At 39.1% G+C, this 21,357-nt stretch overlaps 1 protein-coding gene across 2 annotated transcripts in view; it reads left to right on the plus strand.

The window, feature by feature from the left end:
- The window catches only part of CCNY (cyclin Y), a 135,830-nt gene that overhangs the window by 87,108 nt on the left and 27,365 nt on the right, over positions 1 to 21,357 (plus strand). For both annotated transcript variants that reach the window (XM_068404670.1, XM_068404671.1), the window contains 4 exons: positions 10,476 to 10,576; positions 14,148 to 14,183; positions 18,497 to 18,554; positions 18,655 to 18,774. In XM_068404670.1, coding sequence (XP_068260771.1) covers positions 10,476 to 10,576; positions 14,148 to 14,183; positions 18,497 to 18,554; positions 18,655 to 18,774 — 315 coding nt within the window. The remainder of the gene's footprint in view (positions 1 to 10,475; positions 10,577 to 14,147; positions 14,184 to 18,496; positions 18,555 to 18,654; positions 18,775 to 21,357) is intronic.

Here is a 21,357-nt window from a genome sequence, read left to right on the forward strand (position 1 = left end):
GTGAGAGGGTGCTGATGCTTGAAATGTCTGTTCTGCATCAGGATCCAGAAGTATAGGTCTCAGCTATTGAGTTAGTTGAACGGATCTGTTGGTTTGAAGACAGTATCATGCTCACAACCAGTGTACGTAGTAACTGGTTGTTAACTGGTGTAACTGGTACCTGGGACAAAGAGCTGCACACATTAGTATGATTTTTAAAATTATTACAAGAACTCTCAAAACTTTAAATTACATTTGTATGCAACTTTGCTTTGTCAGAGAGCTGCAGAATTTGATATTTATGCAGAAGTTCTGAAGTCCCTGACCAGTGTTAATGCAATGTAAATGTGTATTGACATGCAGTACATGCTGAGTATGAAGATGGGGTTTTGATATGCTTGTGTACCCTGGGCATTTTTCAGTTCAGTCCTCTTCTGTTTGAATCAAATTCTCAGTGAAGCTGAGAGCAAATCCCCTGTAGCCTGCTTTGGGTACAGGGCCAGGCTCTTTGCCCCAGTTAGTATTGTTTGTAGTACTGAAGCACCTGGAACCAGTGTGGTTCCCAGTATGTTAAGCCTTGTGCTGAAATATCTGGAGTCACGCCTCAGTAACATTGAAGAGGGAAAAAACTAATTTTCTCCCAAATGGTATTTGCCTGTAGGGTGAAATGGGGAGAAGTTCTCAAACTTTTCTTCATCTGGAAATATAGGCTATAATTTCATGAATCATTTTCAAGACGGTACAGCTGCTGAAAGAAGCAGATGTGGTTTATAGCCTCTGCATCCCTTTGTGCTGGGGTGGACGTTTGTGCAGCTCCAGGTAAACTGGATTGGGGCATGAATGCAGGTAGATTCAGCATGGCTAAAAGCTAAAATGGATCTTCTACTGGTATTCACTTCAGAGCTTGCACCCACAGAAAGGGAGGGAGGCGGAGGCAGAGGCAGGAGTGAGCCGCTGAGTGGGGTGAGAGGGCAGGACTGCTTCATTTGTTGGCAGAACTGGTTTGTGCTCAGTGTTTCTGAAAGTACTGCCTGGCTTCAAAAACAAGCTGAGATTTTCGGTTTCCTAAGAGTTAAGATTTTGAGAAATCATAAGATACTGTGAGGCTTGTAAAAGCCTTAAAGTTGGCCCCACCAGGTTAGCAGATATTCCCAGTGCTTCTCACCTTCTATTCTCCTGTAAAACGTTCCCATTGTTTACAGCACGTGAGGACTGTTTGCAGTGCAATTGTATTGTTATAAAATTACTTGTAAAGCTAATGCACTGAGTTCCTGAAAGCTTAATGATGTGTGCTCAGTAACTTCCAGCATGCTTTTTAGCCTCAAACTTGGAGGGTTCAATGCAAAAAAATTAATATTTAGACACTGCAAAGCAAGGTGTGTGCTTTGTACGTGCAAGGTATGACAGTCCACATTGTGTCACGGATGAAATTCTCATGTGTCCTGAATCTCTTCGTGTTATGTAAAAGATGTGTTGTGCATTAGGCAGACTGTGAGTGGATTCCCCCGGGGGTTTGAACAAAAACGACTATTACAAATGCTGCTGGAAGCACACTATTGCAAACCTGGTATAAAATATTTTCAGGCAATGCTGAACTTTTTGCAGAAAAGGGAAGGGTGATCATATCACTGAGGAGTTGTGTTGTTGGGAGCTCAATGTAGGAGCTTATGCAGTTGATACCCTAAGCGCTGTACCTAATTTCTTTTTTTTTCCAAGTATCATTCAAAGTATTGGCTAAGCTTGCAGCAATGTAAACTTCCCCCAGTAGTCTGGTTTACTGCTGCCTTAAGTCTGACTTCTTTCTACTTATAAAGTACTTGTTCTGAATTACAAACCTAAAAATAACCTTTATTAAGCTGAAGTCCTTACCATAGCTTTCTCTGTATGTGTCCTTACAAGTCAGTTAAGTTTTTTAGCCAATACTTGTAGACAAACTGTATTTTCAAATGTGGCCTGTGATATTTAAGTTGTTACTTCAGCACACCTGTGAGTATTCATTCAGCACCTCCTAAATATTCAGTCTGCTAAAGCTGACGCACAAACTTGTGATCGTTTTTGAAGTGGTTGCTGTGGCCTTTAACTGGGAACTGTGTTTAGGTTTGGAGACTGCAGGGAACCATCATAATTTTCCTAGACGACCTTGTTTGAAGAAATTTGAGGAAACACTTAAATTTAACAATTTTATGTGACAAATTATGTGTAGTATTTACATGATCGGCGAATTTATGATATACCCTATTGGTTGATCGGTTCTTTTCCACCATTTTTCTGTGTGTGCTAAGTGCATTTCTAACAGAAGCTATTGCTACTCATCTGTTTCCTTGTGGATGTGAAGTTCTGGGTCCCCACATCTGCTCTGGAGATTAACCTTGTCGGTAGGTGTGATGGAAGAAGCCAGTAGCTGTTCTTTCTTTGGGGTGGGGAAGGCAAGGGGGAAGGAATGTAAGTGGGGGTGACAGGGTGCTATGGAGAAGCCGTCATCTCTCAGTCTTCCCACGGAGCCCAGGGAGACAGACGACAGGTTGGAGATGGTGCTGGATCCTTTGCATAACTTCCAGCATCCTTGTCAGTGCTGGGAGTTACCTACCTACAGTGTGCCTGGCGTGTTTGCTTTCTTCCAGCCTATTTTCATTTCTAAGCAGTTACAGTGGACTCTACTTCCCTTTCCCGTTGAACTGGCAGTTATTGTTTTCTGTTACGGCTTTAATGCTGCTTCAGTGTGCACTTGTCTTTTCTTTTAATCTGCTTAGTCAAGCTGCTGAGGGGGATAAAGATGTAGACTGAGATAGAGGCGTTTCCTTTCTCAGAGAGGAGAGATTGCATCAGTATCTCCGCCTGTACAAGGAAAGGAAACAGGAAGACATGTTTTAAGTTTTTTGGGGAGGTTGGATGGAGAAAAATTGAAGTTTTTATTATTGTTTGCAGTAGTTAGTTCTTTTTGTACTGGGTGATTATTTTTTGCTGGGGAAAGGAGCAGGGCAGAGGAGGGAAAAGTTGTTTTCTCCATCAAGTGTTTCTAGAAATTTTCCCTTTCAGACAAGATGAAAGTGCTGTTTGCCAAAGTGCTTCTTCTCTTCTTGGCAAGCTATGCTCTTAAAGTTGAATCTGTGTTTATGAGCAGTAATATCCAGTAAAAATAAGGGATTTTTTTTGCATATTGGAATATTTCTGAAGGAAGATAACGGGAAGAAAAAGGGAAGGAAGATAAAGGGGAATAATATCTCTCTTCCGCATTTTCTTTTATTCTGCAGACCCTTCATCAGCTTTGTAGCAACAACTTCCTTTCAGCATTGTCGTGTTTAGGGATCTGGACATTACTTCCCCTGTCTGCTACTCAGCAACTGGATGTTCAAATCCCAGCAGACCAATACTGTTTTTGTCGTTCCAAGTAGAAATACTAACATTTGTGTATAGACCAAAATTTTTTCAGCATCCTGGGGAAAAGTTCCTGGGCATCGTTCATGTCAGAAACCTGGTCCCTGTAAGTGACCCTGTAGCGATTCACATCAGGGGAAGCTTCTTCCCAGCGACAGTCCAGCTGATGGGGACTAGCGGAGAACAGAGGGGTCTTTTGCTGTGTGTGGTATGGCACAAGCAATTTCTGTGAGCCTTTATGCATGCTTGAAATGATGTGTGGTATTTGCTTCTGTGTAGCCCCCAAATTTTCCTGTCAGAGTGGATAAAGAGGCTGTTCTGCCTCCCGGTTGTAAAACTGCTAGGCATGTGACTGGTAATCAAACACTTTCAGCTAGTGATTATAAGAGTAAATATGGTACATGCTGAAATGGGATCATAGCCTAAAAAGTGCTTTAATCTGTGAAAAATGCAAAGCACAACATAAAATGTGAAATGTTGTTCTCGTTAAGTGCCTGAGGCTGGCTATTGTGAAGGCTTGTAATTGCTGTCCAAACTCCTTAAGATATTTTAATTAACATTACTTACTCAAAGAGAAGAATAAGATAAACTGGAAGATAGATTAGAGGCTTCTCAGGTGCTCTTGAAGCTCTCCTAGAGATTGCTTAATCTGGTTTTTGCTCCTCTCTATTGCAAGATCACAAAAAAACAAGTCTGGAGGGGGCCTTTATAGGCCATCTGGCCCATCTAGCAGATTTGTTATACTGATGCCATTCTTAACAGATGCTGTTTAAGGTGCTTTTTCAGGCTTCCAATAAGTTAGAATCAACAGATTTTCTTTAATGGCTTAGTTAAACTTACTGATTGAAATGTTTTTTTCTGATGTCTTTCAGCCCCTTGCTTCTTTTCCTGTCCTCTGGGGTGAAGAATTTTACCTCTTCTATCAGCCTCAAGGCAATAAGTTATATGAAGTGACAAACTTTTGCAAAGGGAGGAACAAACAATAACTTTTAAGTTAGAATGAGAGCACACAGGAGAGTTCTTTTACAAGGTTGCTATACAATACATGCTGGGAGCCTACTAAAATTCCTCTGGTCAAATTGCACAACACTAGCAATTGTACGCTATGTAAATATAAGCCTTTGAGCTACTTTTAGTGTTAAAAGAAATATTTAATCTTTCAGGTTTGTAAAGCAGGGTGCTTTATAAGTGGTTAAGTAGGGCCTGTGTGTGCTGCCAAAGAGTTTACCCATGGTTGCTGAGCCCCCAGGAGCGCAGTGGTACACTGACAATAGTTTTCCATAGTTCACATGAGTAAGGACAAGCTTTGAGAGCAAAGAACTTGCAAGTACAGATGTAGTCTAAGGCATCAGTTTTGGACATTCTCAAACATTGGTGAGACTAATCAACTGAGGACAATGTTGAATCATGTCATGGACTAATGAGGTACAATGGGTAATACTTAAGAGTTGCTGGACTGGATCTTTTTTTTTTTTTGTAGATGTTGGCAGAGAAAGGTAAGCATACAATGGTGCAGTTTCCTGTAGCTTTTGTTCAGGTGAATATACCCATATCTAGCCACTAAATGTACGCAATTGTGCTGTAGTATCAAAGTATGTAAGATGAAAATAAATGCAGAGCTTTGCAGAGCCGTGCAGAGAATTGTGTTGCATGGCTTGCTTGATTTTGGAAACACTTTATTGAACTATAAAATCATGTTTCTTCTGTCAAAAATGTTGTCAGAACTAAATCATGTCCTAAAGCAATAGAAGATCCCCAAGATAGGAAACTCCCTTTTCCAAGTCAGAAGCAGTCCTGTTATTTTTGCTTGCTGCTGTAAATTGGCTTTGTGTGTACTTTCACATTCCACTTTTGCCTACTAGCATTTTGGCCAGCCTCTACTGCCTGGAAGCTAATGGGCACGTCTCCACAGACGGGTGCAAGCAGGCCTCAATTTTTCCATGAGGGGAAATACTTTTTAATAGTACATTTGAAAACTGTGCAATAACTTACACCTGGTTTGATGTAAGAAGAGACAGTACTATCATTATTTGGGACAGAAGCTGCAAATTATTTTTTGATGGACAAGTGCAAAAGAACACTGAAAAAGGCTGAAGCTCATCTGCCAAACTGGAAGCTGGCTGGCTGAAGGCCAGCGCTGGTACAAAAGCTGTATAGCTTCATTAGGGAAATGTTACGCCCAAATGAACAAATCCTGCTGAGCATCAGGGCAGAGTGCCATGCTAGTGTGGTAAAGAGCTTCTAGGACAGAGCTGGCTGGTACCGCTTCTGGTCAATTCTGAGTGTGGGTTTTGGTCGGTATGCACCCGTCCGTTAGACATTTCTACCCAAAAAAACCCTAAAATGACTATTTTAACAGAAGAAATAGTAACACTTCCCCTTTCCCCACAAATTTAGGTTTAATTTCTGAGTGATACTAAAACGAAGGCTGAGAGAAATCCATCCTTTTGTGTATTCTCATTGTGAATTAGTTAGTAATTTTTTGTGATTCCTTTCATAGCAGGTACATAGAAGCAGTTCTGCAGAGCTTGTATGATTTTGATGGCAAACTAAGCCATTCTATTTCTGATAAGATGTATTTTATGTGAACTTCAAGTAAATCCTATTGTTCAAACATCTTAAAACAAACGTGATTTGGAAAGTTGGAAAGTTTCAGGATGAAGCTGGGAGAAAATAAAGCAGTGATATTTCCTTAGTACTAGCTGTGCAAGAAGGAAAACCTGCTGGTTTTAAGAGCTAGAAACATGTGGCATTAATGGAAGTACATTGAATCTTGATCTCATAGAGCTTGTTCTGTAACACATGTAAAAGCTTAGGAAGTTATAAAGCAATTTTTTCCGTTATACATCTTTTTCTATAAAGAAAGAAATTCCACAAAACAGCTATTAGGTATTCATTGTAACCTCTATTGCCAGTGTTTCTTAATGAACGTCTTCGGCTGAAATGAGAAAAGTAACAACTGCTGCTGGAGTAAAGAACTACAAATCCTCTCCACCAAAAGAAATCACAAAATGATAGAAAGTTGTTCCAGAATTCATCTTAAGAGGTTGTTCAGTCTGGTTTCTTGCCTCAGAACATCTAAGATATTCCTGGCATATGTTTGTTTTACCTCTTCCTTACAACTTTTCAGCGATGGAGATTCTGTCACTCCTCAAGTCACTCAAGCTATGCCTGCCGTTAGAAAAAGGTGATAGTTTGGAGTGGGTATTTTTTTGCCATCACTTCCTCTCATACTTTCATGTCCGGTCTTAATTTTCCCTAGTTCAATATAAGCCTGCTCTTTCTTATCCCATTCACAATGGCCATGGAGACCAGCATTCCCTTCCTTGGAACTTCCTTCGCATGACTTAAGGCCAATATTGTGGCTTCGTTTGTGGAGAAAACCTCTCCAGTCCTTTCAGGTTTTCCTTCTAAATCAAGTTTTTCAAACCTCCATTAATCTTGCTGCTCTCTCCTCTTGACTCTCTAAAATCAATTAATCTTTCTTGAAATACAGTGGTCAAAACTGGACATAAGCCCACTGAGCAGAGTGGAAGGGTGCTCCATCCTGTTGTATACATGGTAACTCCGTTTATAAATCTTGTATGATATTTTCCTTTTTATAAAAGAGAGAATTTGTTGTCATGTGATCTGCAACATCCTTTGATGACAGCCTGGACAGTTACTTTCCATATTATATTTAGACAGATGGTTCTTCTCTAAGTGTCTAGCCTTGCGTCCGTTCTTAATGAATTGCAGGGATATATTTTTGGTGCAGACCACTTCCCAAATTTGTCAAGATTGATCTGGATTATAACCTTGTTTTCTAACAAATTTTTTAGTCCTCCACAAGTTAATGCCAGCTGCAAATACAGTAAAGAGTACCTTGATTCTGTTATCAAAGATACTGCTCAATATTTTATATTGAGTAGACCAGACCTCTGTGGAATGTCCCTTCAACCTTCCAATTTGAAAGTGATCCCTGGGTAACCAGAGTATAGTTTTCCAAGTAGTTTTCACCTGCCATGTTTTCTTTGTTCTGCCCTTTGGGAATTTTACACGAGATGAAGTCAGAAGTCTTGCTGAAGTTGAGAAGCATGATATCTACTGAGTCTCAGCTTGGGTACAAAAATATTACTAATGCAAGTTAAAGTACATTTAAAGTGAATCCCACTTCATGTCAATGAGGTGCTTTTAATTTGTAAATATTTGTAATAGCAGAGATTATTAAGGCTCCACATGTATTCTGTACTGACAGTCATGTTTCCCTATGAAGATTTACAAAAGGAGCTGTAGCAATCCTTTCTTTCCCCCATGTCAGCCTTAATGGTGAGACAGAACCTGAGAAGGATCCCATTAATGCTAGAGGGTTTGGCTAATTTCTTCAAAGGCTCTATATTCTTTCTCAGCTCTTCTGATTTTTCTTGCTTAGAGCCTCTCAGACTTGTCTAAATGGAAGATTTTTGTGGTCAGATGTAATGGATTTGAATGTGAAGTCATTAAGCTCTTGTACAGTTTTAGGTGGACTTATTCCATTGAAATTGGACACAGAAAGAGGGTTTCTGTACAGGACAGTGCTGAATACTGAGGTGATGCTCAGTAACCTCTTTTGTCCTTTGCAAGGATGGAGAAGGTTCCTGTGCAGCATTTTATGGAGGTTCAGAAAAACTATTTGACTGAACTGTGGGACCTGAGATGTCTTCAGCATAGTCAAGCTAGAATATGAAACTGAGGGTGTTTTTCCAGTAATTTGGAAAAGGCAGAAAACTGTTACCTGGCATAACATAATGGCTGCAGTTGGATGTCAGAGTAGAAGCTGGGAATGTCGATCTACCGATAGGTTAGTTGTTCACATGGCACAAATGTGTGTATGTACCCAAGATAGTAGGTTTACACTTGGCACCATTCTTCAGACTGGGAGAGGTACCCCTTCCTGCCAAGTTGTTATGAACAGAAAGTGAGGCATGAGACACCACACATTTTTCTGAAGTGTGAAAGTTCTAAGCCTAACGAAGTGTGATGTGGGCTGAAAACCGTGGAGAGTTCTGTGATGTGGTAGTTTCAGAAATAAGGTGCGTGGCTCTAGTTATTGACATATCAATGTTAGAGTGCTGTTTACATAAGAAAATTTAAATCTGATGGTGGTGTTTGCTACAGAGCTGTTTTCTGTTTTCTACTCATGTTTGCCTGAATGAATCCGTCCATTTGTCTTAAATATTATCTGAACCTTTAAAACATGTTGACACTTAAAATGTAGAGTTAAAACTTTCCATGCACTGCTTTTTTTTAATGAAGCTGAAATGTCTGTACCTCTCTTTTTTTCAACCACTAAACAGTCTCGTTTTCAGCTGGTTTTAAGTTGTTTTGCCTTTATCATGCCTATGGAAGGTACTCAATGGACTAATCAGAAATTTGAACAAAAACTGTGATAGAATAAAAGCTATAAATCACCAGTCCCCTAGTAATTCTCTCTGTATACATCAATGCTAGATAATGCCATTTGATGGCATTAATGCTTCCAGTGCTTCTAAATTTTCTGTTTGTTGCCTTGCTTAACATATAATACCTTGAAGGTAGATGGATTGTGAGCTTCCAAAGTATACAAAGTACCTTTCCAAACTCCTGGAGAATTTTTGAGAGGGGATAATTTTAATTTTCTCAATAAACTTTTTCACTTCCAAGAAAAGCAGTTCAGCCTGTGATTTTATTGGTCAAGTGAGGGACCTTGATGGAATTTGTTGGTGAGCTTTCAGATAATTTGAGCATAATGTTTCTACAATTGTAACAGCTTCAGAAAATTATTTTTTTCAATTAACAGAAAGACTTTGAATGCTCTTTCACTCATAGCTGGGAAAAAATAGAAACATGAGTCAGATGCATGTAGGTTTTACCAGGAGTCTAACTGTTCTGTATCTAATGAATGCTGCTAGGAAGTCTGTTGCCTGTGGAAAATGAAACGTTAGTGAGAAGATGGAGTGCTGGCACTTGTGATAATATCTGTTTTGGAAATTAGGCAGGGGAAGATGTAGTGAGGTAGGAGTCACAGGACCGTAGCTTAGATACTCAGTTGCTCTGAGCTGGTAAATGCCTGTGGATTCCAGCAATGGTATTGACATTGGTCTTTCCACTAAAGTGCTGGAAACAACATTAATTGTAAGGCAAATTAAAATTTCCATGTTCGTGTGCCAATTGAATTTTAAACCTATTCTAAGTTAAACGTGTAATTTGACTGGTCTTAACTTTGCTGACACAGGTTCTTGGTCAAGTTATTCACTAGTGTAGGTAGAATAAGCAAGGATAAAATCAGAGAGCATTAATGACTGTGATAGCTAGTAGCAGATGTGATTAAAGTATTCTCTTTAGACTGGTGGAGTGCTGACGGCTCTAAACAGCTGAAGGAGAAGCCCTCTCAACAAAAACTCTTCAGAAATAAGTAGTAGTGTTAAATGTCGTTTTGTGGCTGAGCTTTCCAGTGTTTTCCTGTGGTAGTGCAGAAGTAGGATTGAAATCTATTGAAAACTTTTTCTATTAAGAAATATGTTTCTTTTTTTTTTCCATATCTTCTTTCTCCTACATACTTTGGTCAATTTTCTTCCTGTATAATAACAATCTATTCTTGATGAATTCATTTTTCTGAATTTTCCATATTAATTTTTAGAGGTTTTAGTAGTTTTACAGTAAAGACCTTTTTCCCCTACTTCGTTCTGTTAGGGTTTGTTTTGATTTGGTGGTTTTCTATCTGTTTCTAAATCAGTCTTCATTGTTAACATGATTTCTTTTTCACTCTTCCACTTACTCTTGTGGAATGAGGACAGAAACATAGGTCTTGTTCATCTTTGCTTTCCAAATGTATGTATGTATGTGAGTAATTCTGCACAAAAATTTTTGCATGGTTTTGGAGAAGGAGGGATGGAGAGGAGGTTGGGACTTGAAAGCATTAGTCAAGGCTCAGGCAGGGATTGTTGTGACTTTTGCACGGTAATTATTTCTGAACTTTCTGAACTGCTTCAAAACATGATCACATTACTGTGTGCGTCATTGTGAGAGACAGAGAAATTTGTTTTTTCTAAATTCTTACATTTCCTCAGAAGAATGCTTTGGTATTACATAATTGCCATTGTTCTTTTGCATGTTTTTCATAGTATCCTCCTGGGCAGTTGAGAAGGAAGTACAGTTCCTGCTCCACTATTTTCCTGGATGACAGCACAGTCAGTCAACCAAACCTCAAGTATACCATCAAATGGTGGGTTTTATAATTTTTTTTTTGCTAGAACCTATATTATATATATGTATTTATGTATATGTATTTCTGAACCACTACTAAGCAAGCTTCAAAGGTTTTAGTTTTGAAGTAGTGAATTTATTTAATACACCCATGCTCCAGAGGCAGTGAATAGGATGAGCAAAGGGTATTACTCTTATTTAGGCCCTTGCAGAATCAACTTCCCAATACTGCATATCTCAACAGAAAGCAGTAATTAAGGATCTCAGATTCTAGCAGCTGAAATCCTTGTGCTTCAACATTCAACTGGATACTTGCTTTGGATGAGTCCTCAAAACTTACTTGGCTGCTTGTTTATTCAGAAATTTGGAATTATCTAAAATTGAAGAGCTCTTTTCTGTTCATGAGAAAATGCTCATTTGCTAAGCTTTCCTTCCAGTTTCTGTTTGAAATGGAAATTAATTGCTTCCAGATTCATTTCCTTATTGTGAGTACAAGGGCACCAGCAGTTTATGACACAGCAGTGGGGAACTTGGTATGTGGTGTGCACATGGGCTTACCCTTGAGTGATGTCTCAGATGATCATTTCAGGTTTCACTGGTGCCTTTTTACATTTGGAAAGAAAAGAAATCAATATTTATAGAGTATTGTTCTTTACATTTTGTACCATAAGGGGAAAAAAAAGAGAACAAATGCTCAGGCATTTTGTGCTGTTTGTTTATCATAGTTGCTGATAGACTCTCTTGAGTTTTTTGTAGGATGGTTACCTTGGTGTACTCAAATGCAAGAATTTATTAAGACAAAATCTGTGCTACAGAGGTACTTACATGAGAGACAAATATATTCAGACTAACATGTCCAAAGGAATTTGTAATGTTGGTGGTCACTAAAACATGTTCTTAATTTATCTGTTTAAGGAAAAAAGAGGGGAGTGGAGAAGGGATTTGCAGTCAGACTGACACCTAATTCCTCATCAGCTGTTTCTGCCTGAAATATAGTCTTGATTTTCTTCAGGTTTCTTTAATTAGTAAGTTAAAAATAATTCAGATGAACACTAGGAAAAGGCTTTTCATTTTTGAGGGGTTTTTTTCCCTCCTGGAATCTCGTACTCCTCTGCTCTAAAATCCTTTGCATGCAGATTTTTGTAAGTGCGGCCTTTTAGGTGGGTTTTGGGTCCCTTTTTGCATCAGAACTGAGACTGAGATGGGTTCAGTTGTCTGCAGCAGCTGAGAAGTGTTTTCAGTGGGCCATGGTGGTCAGCAGCAGCCCTATGAAAGAGGAGACAAAAGGACAAGCTGGGGTGGGAGCAAGGTGGTGAGGTTTGGGAGAGGCTCGAGGTGCGTGGCAGGGGGCAGGGCTGTAGGGAGGAGAGGACACACATCAGGCTGGAAGAGCCGGTGCTGGGTCCGGGTGGGGAGTTGCGCAGGGCTGGGGCCAGGGTGTGGGCGTGGGAAGGGTTGGAAGCTGGAAGGGGTTAGAGGGTTTGAAAAGGGGTTATGCGGGATGAGAAACTGGACTCTGGCACATGAGGCCTCTGGGTGAGGAGTCTTTTTCCTCTTCTCCTCTCCTGTCTGGATGCACATTTAAGGTTGGAGAGATTGCAGGATTGTTGCTTTTGTAGTACTGCTTTGTTTCTTGCCCCTATCCTGACAGTCTCTGCAGATAAATGACTATTGCACGTAGGTGAATCTGTGAGGGGTGTATTTTGTCCAGCTCATTTCTCTCTTCTGGGTCATGTTATGCGCTGGTGTGTTTAAAATATTAGCATATCTACTGGAGATCTGCAGCTTCGGTGGGGTGGCCAGGGTAGGGTGATGGAAAGCTCCATAAGCTTCTTTCCCACACACTGCGTGCTAGCTGAACCAGCATATGAAAAGCAGAGTGAAACTTGGATCTGAATTAATCTATTACAGCTCTGAAAGACTTTCAGATTCTGGTATGGATTTCTAAATTGTAAATATTTTCTAAACTTAATTTAACACTTTGTTACAGAAGCAACCATATGGGCACCAGACAGAGCTCTGCACATAGATTCTTGCATCTGCTTTCATAAAGTGAACTGGAGCTGCAAGTGTGTTCCTAGGGGCATAATTTAAAATTAAATTTTAGGACTAATTAATTTTGTGAATAAGTTTCAGTCAAATGAAATTCATTCATAAATGTGGTTTTTGTGTTCAGTGAGGACTGTGTCCTTTAAACATCCATGGTACACAGTACCTCTTAATTTCTTAAATATGTATCTATAGAAAAAACCAAAATTTATAAAACATTTACGATGTAAAAACTTCTAATGCAGCCACGTAAAAGCTATAAAGCTCATACAAAGTTAGTAGAATATATTTACTTTCAGCTAGAAAAAAAATTTTCCAGTACATGGCTGTTCAAAAAAAAAAAACCAAACCAAACAAAACAAAACCAAAAAACTAACAAAACCTGAAATAATTTAAAATTCTGCTAACGGGGTAGCTCCAACGTATTGTTTTCCTAACATGCAGTATGTCACTTTTCATGTAAACATTCTGGAATAAAATTACAAAGCAACCTATTGACTCTTTTAAAAGGCCTTTAATGGAAAAGAAAAAGGGGGGAATTTTGTGTCAGTATAAGACATAAGCATCTTACACTGAATCACTGACAAGACAAATTGTCAATGAATCGGTGAACTCTCTCCTCCCTCCTCCTTCCCCTTTAGCTTTGACTGGGTTTATACTGCTGGAACAAGTAGGGAGGGTGCTGGTTGTGCTTTATCCTTCAGTAAAGCTCTGTCATGGGTAAAGCATGTGTCCTTCAATAACGCTGGAGTCATGAGTTGGAAACTGGAGAATAACCATGAGGAGCCATGTCTTCATTTCCTTCAGTCTCAAATGTGAATGAGATCCATTAGTTATCGTAATTACAATAATTACGTAAATACATAATTAAAATCTTAGCTTTCTGTGAATATAGGGACGCTTTTTGTCTTTGCGCAGAATATAAACAGAGGTACTTTGGTGTGTGGTTGAGAACATGGGAAATGCATAATGCCAGAAGTTACTCAGGGAGTCGTCTTTCCTGAGTTAAAATAAGTAACTTAATGCCGTAAAACTGTAGGAGCCTGGTATTTGAGTCTGGTATGTGAGTGACTACTACATAGAAAGACAGCCAAAAGTTAATGGATTTAAATATAAAATCATAAGCCAATGGTGATTAAAACATTTCATGTTTACCTGGCAGCATTAGCAAACAATAAAAGAGAATGTCCACTGCCTGTGATGCTTTATCTTCAACCTTGGAAGTGAGTAGGAGTTTTATCATTGACTTTAGTGGAGTAGGGCATTAAATGGAAGGTATGTGCAACTCGGTACACGACATATGAGTATTTTTGTAAGGTACTTCATTGTTGGTGAAAAGGAGTCACCTGGAGTGTGCTGAACAAATATTATAAAATTGTCTGTTTACAGCAGTTTTCCTGATATCTAACAGTGAACACAAGAAGGTGGGATGTTGAGCATACTTTGTCGTGCATTGTGCTAGGTTTGAAATTTGCATGTTGATGTGAAAAATAATATAATCTGACAGTCCTGAGATATTAACTCTATATTTTTCTTTGCAGTCTAGCTCTTGCAATATATTACCACATCAAAAACAGGTATGTGAATAAATGCAATCTTGTACTGAAGATATCTTTAATCAAACAAATGGACTGCCCAAGCCCTAAAAACCCATGCTCTGTTTCTTTCAAATGTTTTTCGGTAGCAGTTTTCTTATTTCCCATGCTAGAAATAGAAACATATTCTTTTGTATTTTTATATATATTATTTTGCTTAGAAAAATAAAAATTGGAGGATTACGTACCATAAAAATCTGGAAGTACAGTTCAGCATTGAAAAACTTTGATGATTCAGTGTTTGAATTTATGTGCACTGGACACTTCTGCATTGTTGCATCTGTTGCAATTACATATAGAGAAATTTGAATAGTGTCTTTCACATTTATTTTTTTAGCTACACCTTTGTAAAGTTAACTGTGTAAATCAATGATCAATTAGTATTAAAGGATTTTGAAATAAAATCCATTAATTATCCAGTAAAAGAGACATTGTGAATAGATGTAATTCAAGATGCCTCAGAAACAGAGCAGGTCTTGGCTTATCGCTTCTGGTATGGTATGTTTTAGATCTCTGCTCAGTCAAGTTGATTGAAATTGAATAGAAAATAGGTTCTCTAAAAAATAACTTGGTACATAAATTAGCTTTCTTCATGTTGAATTGTGCTTTTGTATCCTAAATTCCCTGTTCTCATATGTCACAATATCATAAAATAATATTTCCTGGCATTTCTAAGGAGAGATTGTATAAATACTTTAAGTGACTTTTGTGTCCATGGCTTTTCAATGTGTCTTTTCAGAGAACTTGGCTTAGATCTTGATCTAACAAGCCACTTACACCTTTTTTTCTGCTGGACTGTAAGAAGTCCGACTAGAACAAAAGGAATTACTCATAAGTTTGAAGTTAAGCTGGTATGTCATTTGGGACCATGTTTCAGGTCACTGGAACCCATTGCACTTCTTGAAACAAGGCTGACATCTAAAGAGAAACCTTTAGAAGAGCACAAGGGCAGAAGGGCTTAGGGCTTGATCCCTGCTGAACGCTCTTAGAAGACTTGCCAGGACATCAGTGGGCCTTGGACTGAAACATGGCAATATGTAAAGCAAAAGTTGGAGTGAAATCTTTTTGCAAACTTTTAATCTCATTTTGCAGGAAATGAGGCATTAGTGATCATGCTTGGATTACTTGTTTATCCATTTGTGGTTCCCTTTTTTCCCTTTCCTCCATCGTCCCTGGGTTAGTTTGGCTAACTAGTCAATTTTTACTATGCTTGACTAAATAACAGAGATCTCGAAGATAATCAGACTCTGAAGTTTTGTGGAAATAAGTTATTCTTAAGTGCTCTGTTAAGTATGATGCCAGCTGAGTAAAAGGCTCAGGAGAGTGGGGCACATTAGGGACTACAAAGGGTGAGAAACTTCAGTAAGAGCTTACAGTTGAGCAAGAGGAATCCAGAGCCAAAGGGATCCAGAGCCAAAGTACACCAGACTCACTTTGTGCTGATTGCCATGGAGCTGATTTCTGTCTGCAGTAAAATATGCCTGTTCATGCTCTTACAGAATTTGATGCAAATTTGCTCTACAACTAGTAGACAGAGAGGCTAAACCTTTATAAAAGAGAGTTCCATGGCAGTATCTTGAAAACAAATACATTCTGACTGTTTTCTTCTTGGAAACTTGCTATCTGTCCTTTTGCTTTTGGGATGGAGGCATGATTTATTCAGGAATAACTGATTGCTGCTTGTCCCTCCTGAAGCTGCCCGGGGCGGGGAGGTGCGTTGTAACCGTGCCCTTCGCTGCGCTCGGGACAGATGGTCTCAGCAGTGATGTTGGAGCAGGCATTAGATAACAACTCTGAAATGAAGGATGTGAACTGACTGTTTTGTCTTCAGTTGTCTCTGATTTAGGAACAGAGGGACGACATGATAACAGCATTCAGTTGTACTTGCTGCTGAAACAGCAATAGCAAAACGTATGTTCCGTTTCCTGCCATTAGAGGCGAAAAGGAAGTTGTTGACGTATGTGGTAGATTTTGGTTCATCGTGGGGGTGGGGAGTAAGAATCTGCTGTAACCCTGATATAGACTCAAGGTTGATTTTGACAGAAAACAACTCAAGCACCTGCTTTGCCAGAGCAGAATTCTTTTCAGACAATATTTATTTGTTCCTTTTATCCTGCACACTAGGCTTAAAACTAAATTACTTCCTAATATTCCAAACTCACACCAATCCCAATTTTTTGAGAAACTATACATGAAATAGAATATTCCTTCATATGTTTCCCACATTTCATTTGATTGTAACATTCTAGTTATCATTCCTTCTTTTCCCAGTGACTCCTATCTTTGTTTTATTGATTTGCTTTCTGCAGCTTTTGTTGTTCTTAGCTATTCATTAAGTGGTAAAAGATGATTAAGGGAGTGGAACATCTCCCTTATCAGGAGAGGCTGAGGGAGCTGGGTCTCTTTAGCTTAGAGAAGAGGAGACTGAGGGGTGACCTCATTAATGTTTATAAATATGTAAAGGGCAAGTGTCATGAGGATGGAGCCAGGCTCTTCTCAGTGACATCCCTTGACAGGACAAGGGGCAATGGGTGCAAGCTGGAACACAGGAGGTTCCACATAAATATGAGGAAAAACTTCTTTACGGTGGGCGTAACCGAACACTGGAACAGGCTGCCCAGAGAGGTTGTGGAGTCTCCTTCTCTGGAGACATTCAAAACCCGCCTGGACGCGTTCCTGTGTGATATGGTCTAGGTAATCCTGCTCCGGCAGGGGGATTGGACTAGATGATCTTTCGAGGTCCCTTCCAATCCCTAACATTCTGTGATTCTGTGATTCTGTGTAAAAGACTACACCTTTCTTGTTTTTGGAAGAATGCATAAGTGTCCGTGAATTTGCTAAATCAATAATAAAATAAAATACACCCCAGCAAACTACACGTGAAAAATGCTTAGATTAATTAGAAGATGGTTCAGTTTTGAAAGGTAACAGTATGAATTTGTTCTAATGAAGACGAAAACCTATCAACTCTTTTGTTGTTTTTGGTGTAATAGCATTTTTGAGGGCAATCAAATGTGCCTTCATGGCACGCAGCAGCTACAGCATGAAGAAATAAAATAGGAAAGTCTTTCTTTCTCTCTTCACATTGTAAAGAGCCACGGTTTACTGTAGTACATCAATGATTCCAGTGAGACTACTTCTGCATTAAGATACTAGCCTTTTTATGTAGGGGTAATAGTCTGGCCTAAAATCCTTGCTCATTAGGAATCTTCTAGTAATTATCTCAATCTGCTATTTTGTTTTAATTTAGGTACTCTTTTTTTTTTTAAAAAAAAGTGGTTATTTCGAGTTATCAGGCTTTATAGCAGAAAAAACGTCACCTTTGGATGTGAAGGTTTAAATGTTAACTGATAATAAGTACATTTTGTAGACATGAATCCACTGTAAGACTCGTGTTTGCATGCTCTGAGAGACACGTGCTATTGAGTAAAGATAGAAAACATATTCAGTGGTTTCTCTCTTAAGAACTCTATGACCAGTGTACCAGGGATGCAATAATGGGATTGTAATAAGTAGGTCACATGGATGCATCTGTCCAGAAAGTGACCAGTTCTAACTGGTGCTGTTATACCACTCACTTCTGTGGTTGTTAGTGTTCCTGCCAAGATTACACACAACAAAAATCTTATATTGCATACTGGATGTTAGGCTTGTGAAGTTGCATCAACTTGCATGCTGATCTTGAGCAACAGGGATCTGAGAGAGAAATAGCAAATAAAAACAATGAATATGAATATTATTTTATCTGGGTTTTTTTTTTTTTGTATGTACTCCTTTTTGCTTTCAGAAATCATTAGTAGGATAAGGTTTTCCAAATAAATAGAAAGTGAATTATAAATAAAAAGTATATTAATTAAAGGATAACTGTAAAAATAGTGTTGCCTATTTGTAAATGTTCATGATGTTGACAATAAAGGAGGAGGAGGAATTAAGATATGGCAAGGATTAACATGATGAAGTTAAGGAAAGGGGAGTAAGCTGGGCTGATTTTATTATAAGTTTATAGTAGTGCCTCTTAGGCTGTGAAATAGCCTCACAGTAGAGAGCACAAAAGCTGTGTATCTTGGGCATTGAAAACTGGCAATTTTAGCATATTTTGTAATCTGGATTTCATTTTATGCATGATCCTTATGGCAGAATAGATCCAACTTCTATTTGAAAATCACATTTCTACAGTGTTTCTAAGCACCCGCAGCATGAGGAGTATTGGACTTTTAACGATGCACTTGTGTCTATGAGAGCTGTGTGCTGTCGTGTTCAGATAATGACACTGCTTTGGTTTTAATACTTTTTAGGGACACAGACGGAAGAATGCTCTTAGATATTTTTGATGAAAACCTTCATCCCCTTTCGGTAAGTTCATCTGCCTCTTCTTCCCTTTCATGTGAACCGTCTTTCTTTCTGTCTGCTTCGTTTTGTTTCAGTCACCTATTTGGAAGTGTTTCTTCCTTAGAAATCCGAAGTGCCACCAGATTATGACAAACATGACCCAGAGCAGAAACAGATTTACCGCTTTGTTCGGACGTTGTTCAGTGCTGCTCAACTGACTGCTGAATGTGCCATTGTCACCCTGGTGAGTGTCTGAGAGGTGCCATCGACCATCTGACAGACTCGGTTTTGTTCCCAAAGCTTGGGTTTGTAAGATTCAATAGATCTAGGTGCCGCCGGGGATTTTTTTTCTCACCGTGGAGACCAGGGGAATTTCTCGATGGGAAAAGATACTACAGTTCATTTTCTCGGAGAGAGTAAGAGATTGGGTAATGTGCAGCACAAAAGCCAGGATTGCATCTTACCCTCACAGAGCGATAATGTTACAGGCCACCAGGGTGTCTAATAGAAAATGCGGGTGGCATCAGTGGTCTGAACAGGAGGGAATGTTAAAAGCAGAAAGGCTTCCACTTTTAGGGGGGTTGCTGTGTATCATTGTAGCTCCCAGCAGAGACTTGGGAACAGCTGTAGGTAATTTAATAGCACTAATAAGAATTGATGGGCACATGAAGGATTCGGTGAGTGACTGGGACATGTTGGTGATGTCCCTTTTTTACTTGCACTGCACTTGTCTTTCAAGACCACCTGATAGGATTGTACAATTGTACTCAAGGCTGAAGTTTAGCTACTTAAAAATAGCACGATACAAATGAAGGTTCAGATTTTCAGCTGGTGTGGATCAGCATAGCAATGTGGATTGAAGGAGCTAGAGTGATCTCCACCAGCTGAGAATTTCTTAATTTTCCTGAAATTTTTATCCTGCCAACTCTGACAAGCCTCTTAGCTTTCAGGCCCGATTTTGGCCATGTTCTGGACTTGGAGATTTTAAAAGAACAAAATTGGTTTTTACTGCTACAACATGTGGTTTCATAACAACTTTGTTATGCACTTGAGATGGAAGGAAGGGGAAATGGGAGAACGTGAATTTTGAAGCCCAGACCTACTCATTTCCTCTGTTAATCTCTCTCCCTTGGCTTCTAAGATTAGTTGGCAGGCTTTTCTCCTTCAGTCAGTCAGAATGTATTGTAGTAGCCAGTACAGAACAGGAATATGAGAGAAATAACACCCTGCAGTGCTCCGCTCTTGCATTTTGAAGTATTACTCTACCTAGTTACTTGACACAGCGATCACTTGTCTTCTGAAATGACGTTTTCTCCGTCTCGTTTACGTAATTGCACTAAGCACTTGTCCTTCTTTATCATCCTACATGTTTTCTGCTGGAGGCAAGATACGTTGTGTGAATCAGCATGTTCTTGTGTAATTTAATTAATCTACTGTCAAATACAGTGGAACCTTGTTGTAGTTATCTGTTGTTAGATCTTAGGTTATTTGATCAATGAGGGTACTGTTTAGTAGAGAGGAAGAGGACTTTTTTTAATAACAATATCTTCCTGTTATTGCAGTGCATGGAAAGTTCTTCCCCACAAATCTTATTAACCCGGACATATATTTCAATACCTTTCATTTGTAACTACTTCCTTGCCTCTTATGGTTCTCATGTGGTTTCCCTGCAAGTAACTCTTTTGCTGTGATCTGCAATGAAGTATAAATGTTTTTAACTCATCTGTTCTATTGCAGAGACAGTTTCTATAGTTGTTAGTGATTGAAACCTTAGGTGGCTGGAGTTTTTTACCCAACACAATGATAACAGGTAAACTGTAATATAGCCTAGTTCTTAAAGCAGCCATGCAGATGTTTGCAGATAAATTTGGTGCAAGTGATCAGCATTACTGTTCTGCTATTCTTGCCCATGTTTTCAGGATAACAGCACCTGCCTGACCCCTCTTTCCAGAAAGTTTCATAGTTTTTGGATAAATTATGTTTTACAAGTATGAAATTCTGCTGTTGCTGTTCTCAGTTTCCTCTGTATTTGTAGATCCCGTTTCTTTATTTGTTAGTGTCATCAGGAGGGGCCCCAGAGACAGATCGCATTGTTTCTGAAATGTTCAAATGTGGAAATTAATCTGTTAAAAAGCAATCAACCCTTCCCCCTGTCCCCACACTCCTGAAATCTTAATAGTGTTGATATTGCTACTTAAGAACCCTCGCAAGTGCTTTCAATTTTGATGGCCTGTCTGGAGCAGAAGAGAGCAGCATTCCCTGCTGCAGCTTATGTTTTGCCATAGCCTGACCATCCGTCAGAGAGTAATCTGATAGTCCTGTCTGCCCCTCGTTCCTCCTGGGAGGGCTGCCAGAAGGCAGGAAGTATCTCTGTGGAGATCACAGTACATTTTGAACAAGATGCTAACAACTACTGTCTTTCTTTCACTCACTCTAATTATTTTTAAAGAGTCCTAACCGCCCCTTTTTACTGCCCAAATTATTAATGTGGTCTAAGGTGCGTAGCTGAATGCACTCGCTGTTTGTCTTCTTACATGCCATTAGCCAGGTAAAAGCAGAAGTTGCAATTGGCTATATAGCAGTCTGTATGTTCAGCACAGGAGCTGAGTAAATGTGAAACTCCAGACTGTTAGATAAGCTTGACTCCAGCAAAAAGCCGGCATTATGTTGCTTCAAGCACTTAATTAAAATATTTCAATTAAAGCCTCCACTATTACAGCAAAACCAATTTATAATTAAACGAAAAATTTAATTTTCACACAGCCTCCAGAGCTGCCAAGAGATTTCCCATACTGATAGGTTAAAAATTAAAATCTCAGGTTGAAAC

This window comes from Nyctibius grandis, chromosome 7 (assembly GCF_013368605.1).
Source record: "Nyctibius grandis isolate bNycGra1 chromosome 7, bNycGra1.pri, whole genome shotgun sequence".
Classification (NCBI taxonomy): Eukaryota; Metazoa; Chordata; class Aves; order Nyctibiiformes; family Nyctibiidae; genus Nyctibius; species Nyctibius grandis.